This window comes from Chiloscyllium plagiosum, chromosome 4 (assembly GCF_004010195.1).
Source record: "Chiloscyllium plagiosum isolate BGI_BamShark_2017 chromosome 4, ASM401019v2, whole genome shotgun sequence".
In the NCBI taxonomy this organism is placed as follows: Eukaryota; Metazoa; Chordata; class Chondrichthyes; order Orectolobiformes; family Hemiscylliidae; genus Chiloscyllium; species Chiloscyllium plagiosum.
The window spans coordinates 6,715,449-6,727,928 of NC_057713.1; the positions used below are offsets into that span (position 1 = coordinate 6,715,449).

The window sequence follows — 12,480 nt, forward strand, 5'->3', positions numbered from 1 at the left end:
GGTAGGTTCTTTACTCAGTGAGTCGTGAGTTCATGGAATGCCCTGCCAGTAGCAGTGGTGGACTCTCCCTCATTATGGGCATTTAAGCGGGCATTGGATAGGCATATGGAGGATAGTGGGCTAGTGTAGGTTAGGTGGGCTTGGATCGGCGCAACATCGAGGGCCGAAGGGCCTGTACTGCGCTGTATTCTTCTATGTTCTATGTTCTATCGTCACATGCCACACAAAAAACAACATAAGGTGATCAAGACAGAAAAACACTCCCTGGGACATCCAATCTCTTACAAGTCAGCAGAACAAATTAACCCTTTAACATCTCATTCCTTTCTTTTATCATTCCTTGATAACCAACTAAATGGGGCTGAAAAAGGTGCTACCAGCTTATTCATAAGAATCTGACAGCCAGTATATAAGCAAGTTATTGACACACAACATACGATGATAACAAGTATTACTAGTCCACACCGTAAATAGAATCCCCAGGATACTCCCACGTGGAAAAAAAAGTGTTCACCAGTAAAGTTTTTAAATCTAGTCCTTAATGACCACTATACCCCCTCCAAATTGAGTGGAAACAAGCCAGTTATTCAAAATCTCCTTCAGTAAAGTCCAACCGGAAAACAAAATCCAGTCTGTCCTGCGTATCACTCCATGGAGAAATCTGAATTCTTGGATAAGGGCAGTTAAATACTTTAAACTGACAAGACTTGCATCCTTGGAGATGCCTCAGATGGAGGATACCAGCGTATCAAAGCATGAAGTGCAGCAGCACTGTAGGTGAACACAGTAGGTGGAATGGCAGGGGTCAGTGCTTTTGGGTACAGTGGATAGGGAGCCCAGGCCTCTGGAGATGCAGAGATCAGTGCTGTTTCTGCAAGGTCATAGGGGTCTTGTGTAATGAAGTGTGCTCCCAAGGCAGGGCGCATGTTTGTGGGGTTAGGTGTAGCCATCAGTTTGCTTTTGGCTATCTTCATTCGCATTTACAAATTCCAACTGGAGTGCACAAGGATTTTTGAGTTCAAATTAAATGCCATTTAATGCATTCTTTGCTGCTTCTGCTCCGATTTTGCTGTCAAATGCAACAAAGCGATACGTTCTGGGATCAATTGTCTATCAGAGGCAGTGAGCAAGGTTCCCAGGAATGTGACTTGGCACTGAGTGCACAATGGATAACATTTCCAGGGAGCTGGGTAAGTGGAGTGGGACTTGGACCAGGTTGTGGAGGTGCAGGCAGTAGGCCAAAGGAATGCTTTATCTGTGAATGGAGAAACTTTAGAGACGATGTTACCTGCTGAAAGTATCTTTGCATTTCCTCTCTCTTTCCCTCCTTGCCAAGGTGGGTATCAGTATGAAGATAGTCAATAAGCACTGGTAACATAGCAAAGCATCAGGCATACACACTTGGCAAACTGGAGTGATCTAGAGGCCTTTTGACGCAGAACTTGAACACCCACGCATCTTCCACATCCGTTTTTCTGGGTCAGAGGGGCCCCTTTGTAAATGCTGCACAGTAACAATGCTTGGTATGCTCGTTGTTGGAGGCAGGTGATCGATTTAGCACCAACCAGTTCACAGAGGACAACAGAATTGCGAGCTGTTGCCGCGTCTTTGGTAGCTCAATCAGCTCTGGAATTGCCATTGCTGATGTCCATACCATCCATTACATGGGCAGCACATTTGATTATGGCACAATTGCTTCTGGAGGAGGATGGCTTTGAGGAGATTTAGGACATATAGTGAATAGGTGTCCCTGAGGAGGTCAGAAATCTGTATTGTGACCATTGCTAGTCATTATTTTGAAACATTATTGGCAGACCAGATATGTCAGGAGGTACCTCCATTTTATTCCCACTTAATTGTCTGGCTTGGTATTTCATACCTGATTTCTTATTTTGCCTCTCCTTGCTCAATTTTTCCTGTTTTCATCTCTACTTATATCAAGCCTGACACAGATTCTTCTGCACCTCCAAAGACTTTGGGTTTCCTTCACAATCACACACTCTAATCCCTCTTTGGCGTGCATTATTCTCCCAGCTGGCCTGTTTACATTTATTCATCCTTTCCACAGCAGTCTTTCTCCACGCAGACATTAAAGCCTTCACTTTAGCCTCTGCATTACATTTCCAAATTGTCTCCTCTGCTTTTAAACTTTTATGTCCTAAGTTTCCCCTAAGCCAAATTTCATTGCCCAATTTTTTTAAACTTAAAACATCCTGACGGGCACCTGAACCATTTCTCATTTTGGGAGTCACCCTGGTATAACTGATGCAAACGGGTTCTGACACCCGACTTATTCCACTTCTGCCCCATTTTTTAAGTCTCAATTTTCTAACTTATCACTATATCCTAGTTCAGTGTCCTCAGTCTCCACACCCACTTTAGGGTCCTGACCCGCGCGTGGCGGATTTCCCCTCTTAACAACTGGTCTAAGGCAGGGTGATTAAGACAGACATAGCTGTTATGCTTTATCTTATGTACCAGGGCTCAAACCTTGTTATTCGAGGACTCTAACCTCCAAATTCCAGGGGGACTCTAACCTCCATGCGACAAACTCATTGGCGTACAAGTGCGCAAGTTACCTCAATGAGATTCCATCATTACAGAGTCCAGAGGGGTCGACGATAGGTTCGTAAGAGAGATCAAGATAAATCTCACCGAGTGGGCCCATCCATCTCAAATTATTGTCATGCAGGTAATCACTTAGTCTGCCTAGGATCTCCATACATGTTGGAATCCCACTCTCGTCGCCAAATCTGAGGTTCCCTTCTTGAGATTCTTACACACTTGATGCAACTGCAATATGCCAATTTCTGTGAACAACTACGATTTATTTTAGCAAGTACAAGCTTTTGGAGGATCACTTAATACTCTTCAAGATGCCTGCGGAGCGTCAAAGGAGGCTCTCTGAACAAGGGAACGGTCCTGCCTTTATACCAGGTTTTACATTACAGTCATGCACACAAGACACCACCCCTGCCACTCCTCCAGTCACATGCCACACAAATAAAACAGTGCCTCAAGCCCTCAACACGGAGCGCCAGTGGGCCTTAGTGCTCAAAACACCATTTCCAGACACGTTGCCACGACTTAGAACTCAAAAATGTAAAAATTATCTCAGCACAATATAGAAATGCAAATCCAATTGAATACTACAGAATTTCTGCACTTCTAAAACTTACAAGCAAAATTCTTTATGAACCTTCAGCACACTTCATTGGATCTGACAGCACCTTTGGAAGTGCACACATGTAGAGTAATGTGGAGGTCCAAATATTGCTATCAGTGATTTTGCCGTTCTCACATGGGTACAATTTTGTGGCATCCACAGACTATAACCCACTCAACTGGTGAGAAAGTCAACTCTTCTGTGGCTAGTCTTGCTTTTACAACTCCTGAAAATAGTACATTATGTTGAAAGAAAATGCAACTGTATTTTTAAACTGCATAAACACTTCATAATTAATTACTAAACATGTTCAATAACCCCAAAAAGCTAATTTTCTACTTGTGGAATGTTAAGTTTTTCCATTGTGATTAAAGAAACATGTGAAATTTTAAAACTTTATTTTAATTGATTATAATTAAAATCAAGATAATTTTAACATTTCAAAATTTAAATAATGAAGGGATTTGGCGCTTCCTGGTCTGCTCACCCTGCCATCTCTGCTGCTCTACATCTTTATTTGGCCGGTTTAAACTACTGCTGTGAAAATGAAAGTCTGCATCACAGTGATCAGATCTTCAGACCTGTTTTAAAATCAATGGGGAGCACTACTGCTTTACCACTGACAACTAAGTCTGGGCCATCAAACAGAACAGTTACCTTCATTTAATTTTAAGTATTGTATTTGAAATCAAAAAAAAAATTCCACAGTTGCAAAATAATCTTGCAATTTTTATGAAAATGACATTTCCAAAGGTTAGGAATTTTCAGTTCAGGGAAGTTTACAGACATTCTCTCCCAAACAAACAATGGGTTATTTCATACTGGGCTGTTTTATTTCTTCATAAAATTAAACTTGAAAATCAGACACAAATTTACAATGGCAAAAACCAACAAATTGTGACAACCGAAAGGTTTGTGGCCAATAAACACAAATTTTGATCAACATACATATGGTCATATTAACTAATCAAAAAAGGATCAAGACCAACTAGCAGCACCACCTTGGATCCTATTCCAAACACAAACATAAACATAAACGTTCTGTATTCCGGTCACAAAGATCCACAACCTTATAAAGACAAAACTACCAGAATGAGAAGATCCACCTGCAAGATCACTAGCATCGTTGTGGATATACAGTATGCTAATATTGTCTGTAGGTCAGACATCATACATTTTGACTTGACACTGTAGGAACTATCCTGAGCAAGACACATCAATTATAAAAATAAGATTTTGTGACAGGGTGCTATATTGATTCATAACAATTTAAAATAATTCTTCTATTCAGTTATATGGCCAGGAAACAAAATACAGTAATTAGACAAGTATAAACCAGTCATACCATTTTTCCCTTAGCGCTATAACTGCTCAATTCATTCAATAAAGAGGTTGATCTCTGTGGCAACATCTTTCCAGAATCTCTCCCAGCTTTTAGGATTTTAGTCCTTGGTAAGTTTAATCATTTTCAGAGCAACTCTGTAGGACGACGATGTTTTTAAAAAGCACAGAGACAAGAGATTGGAGGCAAGAATGAAGTTGCTTGAAATGGGACGTCATTCCTTCAGGAGGAAACGTATAGTCGGCAAACTTTCTGATGCCGACTGCTAACCTACTTTCGGGCATACTCTTATAACGGTTATGTTCTGTAACATACTAGGAAAAATAAAATATCCAGTACAAGAATGAATTTATCAAATCACTGGTACTATACAACGATGCACAGTCCTAATCCCTACATATTGGACAGGTATTTTATGACTGAAAAAGTTGATTATAATATCTCTGTGCAATGCACTGTGTTAAACCCCAAACAAATTCTAATGTGCCATGGTGCTCTGGTAAAGAAACTCTTGCCTCACACAGATCTTGTTCTTCACAACTCTTCCTGGATAGCAGTCTTTTTGGATTTCTCTATTCCTGACTTCTATGGTGTCCATAATAAAGCTACACCAGATCAATGTAGTGACATAGTCAAGCAAACCAGAAACAGAACAAAAGGAAGCATCGCACTCATTCATATTGTCCTGATCATCCAAAGGTTTGAGTTAGTCTAACCAATTGGGTACAGCCTCGAGATTTACAACAGGACCTACATGCTCCTTATCCAGAGCCAAGCCACAGTGATCATCTCCAAAGAACCACTTCCAACCAGGATTTGGAGGTCCTGGTGTTGGACTGGGGTGGACAAAGTTAAAAATCACAACACCAGGTTATAGTCCAAGTTTATTTGGAAGCACTAGCTTTTTGAGCGCTGCTCCTTCATCTGGTGGCTGTGGAGTATAAGATCATAGGACACAGAATTTAGAACAAAAGTTTACAGAGTGATGTAACTGAAATTATATATTTAAAAAGACCTGGATTGTTTGTTAAGTGTCTCATCTTTTAAAATGACCATGCTAGCTTCAGTTCTTCCATATGTAAATGCCAAAACTTCCTTAAAGTTACATTCTCAAGTGAACTTTAACAATAGGTACATGTCAGCTTAGATAATGCATTGAAGGTGCGAGGCTGTCTGTGCCCCAATGTTCAAATGGATTCTCATCTTAAAAAAAAGGGCCAACCTGGGCCTTCAGACAACCACCTTGGGTGGGCCTGGAATCAAGTGAACAAGGCGGCCCACTGATTCACTCACCACCACCTCTGTCCCAGGTGACCCAAAATAAGGCACTCCAGAGGTATGGTGAGGAGTGGTCAGTGAAGGCCTGCCCCTTTTCCAACCAATAGAAGTCACTACTATCTGAATCTTCTCTCACGGGTTAGCTTGCTCCTCAATTTTTTTACCTGAAGCAAACACTAAAATAATTTCATGGCTATTTCAATCAACCTTAAACAGGATGGATAGGACAAGCTTAATGAATCATCCACTTTGCATTTTAGTCTGATCAATGACAAAACTTAGCAGAAGCATTTATACAAAGTACATTTATTACAAATCCCTTTACAGTTGCTGAGTACTACTACAGAGAATGCCCACCCAATTTCAGGACCCAAACTATCTTAGTGATTGCAAACTTACACTCTAATTGCAACTCAAATTCATAAATACAGACACTGAAAAACATAAGGAAAACTCAGCTAATCAAGTTTGTTTGAATTTCCAACTCTTAAGAACTAAATCTAAACTTTAATTACCTTCCACAACTTGGTGTCTTTCACAGGCAAAAGTAATTAATAAACATGAAACAGAGGGCTTACCACTGATATTGAGATCATAATCTCCTGCTGTAATCACATTAGCAACCAATCCTTCTGCAGGTTGACTGGCAGAAACCACCTCACTTAACAATTTCCGAATGGCAGTCTGTTGTGGCGGCTGGGTAACAATTCCGGTAACATTGATCCTCAGGTTTTTAATAACATGGCTCTGGTTGTTAGGATCTCGCATATGAACTAGGCAGAAAGGAAAAACAGCAAAAATTCACTAAACAGATGAAAGCAACATTCTGCTCACTGTAGCCTGACATTGCATGTTCCAATTACATGCTGATTATATACCTACCTGGAGTACACAGAAATAAAAGTCTCATACACAAAGCAGATGGACACGTGAGACCCCATCATTACTAAAGGACGTTCAGCTAATTATTCTTTGAGAGAATAATGGTACAAGCTCACTCCACTTTACACAATCTTTCCAAGTATTTCTCCAATTCCTTTCTGAACATTACAATTAAACCTGCCTTTGCCACCTTTCAAGCAGTGCATTCCATATAAAAACTGAAGTGCCTGACCTTTCAATCATTGAAAATAGGTGCGCCTTCTGTACTTAAAAACTTTTCATTTTGAAGATTAAATCTCAGTATAATCATCCCCACTCAAAGGTGATGAACCTATTAGTACCCACGATTCTCATAAGTCAGTACACACTAAGGATTTACAACAAGCTAGGACAGCTTCCTGCATCTGGTGCTCCAAGCCTGTACATGGAGAAGCCTAGGACTCCTCATGCTTTTCAAAATAGTTTTCTCAACATGTCTTACCATCTTCAAAGATTTGTGTGGGAACACCCAAGTCTCTGCACATGTATCCCCTTCAAACATTGTGCCATTTAATTTATAAAGCTTCTGCCTTTCAAAGATATTTATAATTGCATTCTTCAGGACAGTTGTACAAGACAATCTGACAGCCAATTAAACAATCTTAAAAGCGCAGGCATTGTTGCAATGCAGGTAAAAGAATAATCAACTTGCCAAAGCACCATAAGCTCCTATAAATAGCGATAGTGACAATAACCAATCAGTTTCTATTATATTGGTTTAGTGCTGGATACTGGACAATGTGGAGGACACCTCTTTCCAAGACTACAGAGAACGTTGGCATCCAACCACTGATGTATAAGCAGCATTGGGCCTAAAGTTAAAAAAAAATGGTGTATGTTTGCTGTAAAGTTAATAATATGCATCAGTATTGTAGAATTATGGAATCCCCAGAGTATGGAAACAAATCATTTGGCTGATTGAGTCACATCAATCGACTGAAGATCATCCCACCCAGTCCCTCCCTGCCACCTTAAACCTATTACCTGCATTTCCCCTGGCTACTTCACCTAGCTTGCACATCCCTGGATACTATGGGCAATTTAGCAATCCACCTAACCTGCACATCTTTGGACTATGGGAGGAAACCAGAGCACCCAGAGGAAACCCACACAGACACCGGGAGAATGCACAAACTCCAGACAGTAGCATGTTGTATTCCTGCATTGTATAAATTAAACCAAGCAATTTCTACTATGTGCAGCTAGAAATGATATCATAACTATTAACATAGATAAGAATGAACAGGAGAACAAGAGTCAGTCTAACAAAAAAAAACTGAATGAATCATGCATCAAGGAAGATTAAGTGTCAAAGAAAGTCAAGCATGGAATGTAACTGTCATGATCGATGCTTGTAAGAATTAGAGAAATTCTAAATGTGAAAAAAATTTAATTTTCACAACTGTTTAGACTATCTAGTTTTTTTTCCCCTCACACCACCCAGAGATGGAATGGACAGCTGTACAAGTAGCCTTCAAAAGTTGAAAAAAGTCCAGGATTTTAAGCAAAAAACACGTAACTGTGGGAAACATGGTCAACGCATTGTGGAAAGTCCAAGTGCATATCTATAGTTCCAGATCATCCATTTAACTTTCTACATTTAAGACACGGTTATGTTGTTTTAGGAAGAAGAACTTGGAGAGCAAACACATGGCACAATTTTAAAGGGGATGCAAAAAGGGCACAGTTGTGCACAATTCCTGGGCAATCTGGACTGGTAAGCAAAATGAGTTAAGAAAGCATTTAAGTTCGTGTTTTTCTAAATATAATAGTAGATTCTTCAAGGCAAACAAAAACATACATTACAGAAACGTGTACCTAACATATACAAAGATTGCACAGCTGACAATATTCAAATCAAATAGCTTGCGCCTTATGATAGGTTTCAAAATTTATAGTTGCATATTAGGCCATTAGGATCCTGAAACTTGAGAACTAAATGCAAGAATAAATTAATGAAAGTGGAAAATTCTGCAAAATTTATGCATTTGTTCATTAGATCTATTTATAATTCATAAGACTGAGCATTGCCTGCCATTTTTTTCATTTATTAATGGGACATTGCAAGCGTGGTCAGCACATAATGCTTTAGAAAGTGATGGTGACCTGCCTTCAGGAAGTCCTGAAGAACACAGTGTACATACATTAAGTGCTGTTATGAAGGGAGTCTTCAAGATTGACTCAGCAATGATGAAAGCATGATGATGGGGGATAGTAGCATTGCAATAATGTCACTGGACTAGTAGTCCAGAGGTCAAGATTAATGATTCAAAGACAGATTTAAATACCACATTGGCTGATAGAATTTAAACTTAAATTTACTTAATCTGGAATAAAAAGTTAGTTTCAGTTATCATGTACATGAAGCTTGCAGATTATAAAAATAGATCTGCTTCATTACTGTTATTCAACTAAGAAAACCTGCTGTCTTGACCTATTCTAGCTTAGATATGTCTCAAACAATGTGGCTGACTTTCAACTGTATTCTAAAATGGCCCAGCCAGCCACTCAGTTAACAGACAATGTACCACCACCTTCGCCTGAACGACAGATAAGCAATCAATAAAATCTCATTAACCAATAAGAAACTGGTGGTTATATTATTGAAGCAAACAAGATCCTGATGGGACTTGACAGGGTGGATATCAGAAGGAGGTTCACTCGTCAGGGAGACTAGAACTAGGGGAAACAATTTAGAATGAGGACTTTAAAGGAGGAAACAGGAAAATTCTTTTCTCTCAAATCGGTTTATAGTCTACAATAATCACTTGCTCAGAAAACGGCCTAGAGGTTATTGACCAGAAACAAATATTCTGGCTACAACAGCAGGCCAGAGGCTGGAAATTTTGCATCAAGTAACTCAGCTAATTCTCTAAAGCCTACCCACCATCTACAAATATAGGGCAGGAGTACAACAGAATGTTTTCTAGTTGCTGCATAAATGAAGATCCAACACTCAAAGGTAGACACCATCCAGGATAATGCAGTCCTGTTTGATTGGTACATCATCCACCATCTCGAACATTCATTTCCTTCAAAAGCAGTATGTAGCATCTACACAATGCACTGCAGCAAATCATAGTTCCTTAAACAGTATCTTCCAAATCCAAGACCATTATGGACTAGGGCAGCAGGTACATGGGAACACAAACAACACCAAGTACCTCTCCAAGCCAATCAACCCAACTTACAAAGAAATGGGAATATATTTACTTTTGCTGGGTCAAAACCCTAGAACTTCCTAACAGAGCTACAGGTGCACCACCACCAAATGGACTGCAAAGGTTAAAAATGCAGCTCATCGCCACATTCTCAAAGACTATCTGGGATGGATAATAAACTGCAGGATTAGCCAGCAACACCCACATCTTGTGAATTAATAAACAAGTATGGTCAGTGAATTAATAAACAAGTATGGTCAGTGAATTAAGTCCAGGCTTACTTAGACAAATCCTTTTTGGACAAGGGAGTCAATGGGTTATGGGAGGCAGGGAGCAAAGAGGATTTGAAATCAGATTAACAATGATCTTACTGAAAAGCAGAGTAGACTGCCTCCTCCTGAAATTATAAATCCCCATGTCAAGATGGACACTGGACGCAGGGTGTTTCCAAGCACTTGTAAATATCAGTATAATGCAACTGATGCACATTACTTCTTCCCAGTGAATTCATTAACACAAACATCAACGCCAGGACACACATCTGCTACATGTTACACTTAGGCATCAAGATAATCACCTACATCAAAACTGTGACATGAAACTCAGTATGGCAACAAAGACAGTTTCATACACCAATCTGTTCAACATATGACTGGTGAATTTGTAAACCTATTGAACTCAATGCACGACGAGTATTATTTACTAAATTAAAATTAAGGATTCTGTTCTTGCCCCACTCCAGTTATCACCCCAAATGAAGTATTTCTGACAAACACATCCCTATTAACAAAAGCAAAAACATGAACTGTTATTTATGCACACAGCAGCCACTTCCTCATTGGGAGAAGTTTGAAACTCATGATTATTTTATATCAAGTACCAATACACTATAACAAAACATTATATATCCTCCCCAATTTTGTTTCTCTCAGCAACAATGATACCTGCAAAACAGAAGCTTCCACTCTACATACAACTGCACCACAATGCACTCTTTTCAAGTATAAATCGATTCAACTACAATACATAGGACTAAAGCGTACACGATACAAGCAACAAGATGGCCTGGTCAGCTTCAGTCCCGAGTTTATTAGAGGAGTGTTTGAATTTGAAGTATAATGCAAGAGTCGCCATTGGACCTCCGTACAGAACAAAATTTACTCGAGTCAGCTGAAAAGCTGATCGGTTGTTTACTCAGCAGGCTTCCAAAGCTTTCTAACCTAAAGAGTGAAAGTACAGCGCAGCCTATGTCCCCTGCTACAAATCCATGACATGGATAACTTTTTTACCCCCTGCTCTGGTGAAATGCCATCGCAGTGAAACATATTAACGCTTCCTCCCTCTCTGATGCCAGACCTGTTGAGCATTCCCAGGACTTTCAGCAGCAGGCATTGCAGGGAAACGCGGAGAACGGAAACGTTTATTTAGTGTGGCCGGTCGGTGACAGTCACGGAAAGGTAAATAAACCTTCAGCGACTGAGTGGAAGTTGGGGAGTGTGGGGTGAAAGGTGCTGAATGAAGCCCAGAGACAGTTGATGGTAACGGAGAGTGAGGGAGGCAGAGCCCGGGGATCTGACAACAGGGGAAGGGAATAACTAGATACCTACAAGCCCTGGGAAAAGGCCTCTTCCTAACTCACTGTCACTGGCTCCATCCAACCCGCCCGGTAAACCCACCTTCAGAGGTGAGGCGGCAGAAAGGCCTGACCAGCTCGGCGAAACTCAGGTTGTTTTTCCGCGTCGAGCTCTCGGCGGCCTCACTGCACAGCACGGCCACCATGGGCACGAAGGTGTCCTGGATGAACTCCTGGACGCTCTGCACGCACTGAGCCATCCCCGGAACCCTCAGGGACCGGGCGCTCCCCTCCCCTTGCTCTATATCGGCGAGACGACAACCGATTCCCTTCAGGGGAAGGAGGACAGGCCAAGCGCCGCCATGTTGGACACAGTCTCCCTGCCTTCCCGACGCCGCGTCACGTGACAGCTGCCCTCTGCCCCACCCCCTCACGACGGGCTGAGAGCTTGCCCACTCCGCCCAGTACGCCATCCTGTCAATCACTTTCTAGGGCTCGCCCTCACGCAGCGTCACGTCTTCCCGCCTCGTTCGGGAACGCGCCTGCGTACACTGGTCATCACCGTCCTGTCAATCACTTTCCGGGGGTCGCCCTCATGCGATGCACCGCCTTCCCAGCCTCCACAGGAAAGCGCATGCGTACTCTTGCAGCCGCTGTCTTGTCAATCACGTTCCAGGACCCGCCCTCACGTGGCGACACGTCTCTTCGCTCCTGTGTTGACGCGTCTGCGCACTTCGACGAATCAACCCAAATGTCAATCATCGCCAAGGGTCCACCCTTGGTCCAGTCCCTTCGCCTGCGTCTGCGCACTGCTTCCAGGATTCCCAGCTGTTGTATTGAGTGTCTGTCAGATTGTAAGAGGAGTTGTTATCCTAATTCACCTGGTTTCTCTAGAATTTAGAAGGTTGAGGGGTGATCCAATTGACGATTCAATATATTAACAAGTAAAAGGATCAAGTACATCTCTATGACTCTAAGTGTTACAGGGAGAAAGCGGGAGAATGGGTATAAGAAACTTAGTAATGATTGAATGACAGAG

General features: G+C 41.4%; 1 protein-coding gene across 2 annotated transcripts in view; it reads right to left on the minus strand.

The window, feature by feature from the left end:
* trappc8 (trafficking protein particle complex subunit 8) overlaps positions 1-11,874 on the minus strand; it is a 149,252-nt gene extending 137,378 nt beyond the window's left edge. For both annotated transcript variants that reach the window (XM_043687640.1, XM_043687639.1), the window contains exons 1-2: positions 11,545-11,874; positions 6,365-6,559 (exon numbers count right to left, since the gene is read on the minus strand). In XM_043687640.1, coding sequence (XP_043543575.1) covers positions 6,365-6,559; positions 11,545-11,701 — 352 coding nt within the window. In that variant the 5' untranslated portion in view covers positions 11,702-11,874. The remainder of the gene's footprint in view (positions 1-6,364; positions 6,560-11,544) is intronic.
* Between the last annotated feature and the right edge of the window lie 606 nt (positions 11,875-12,480).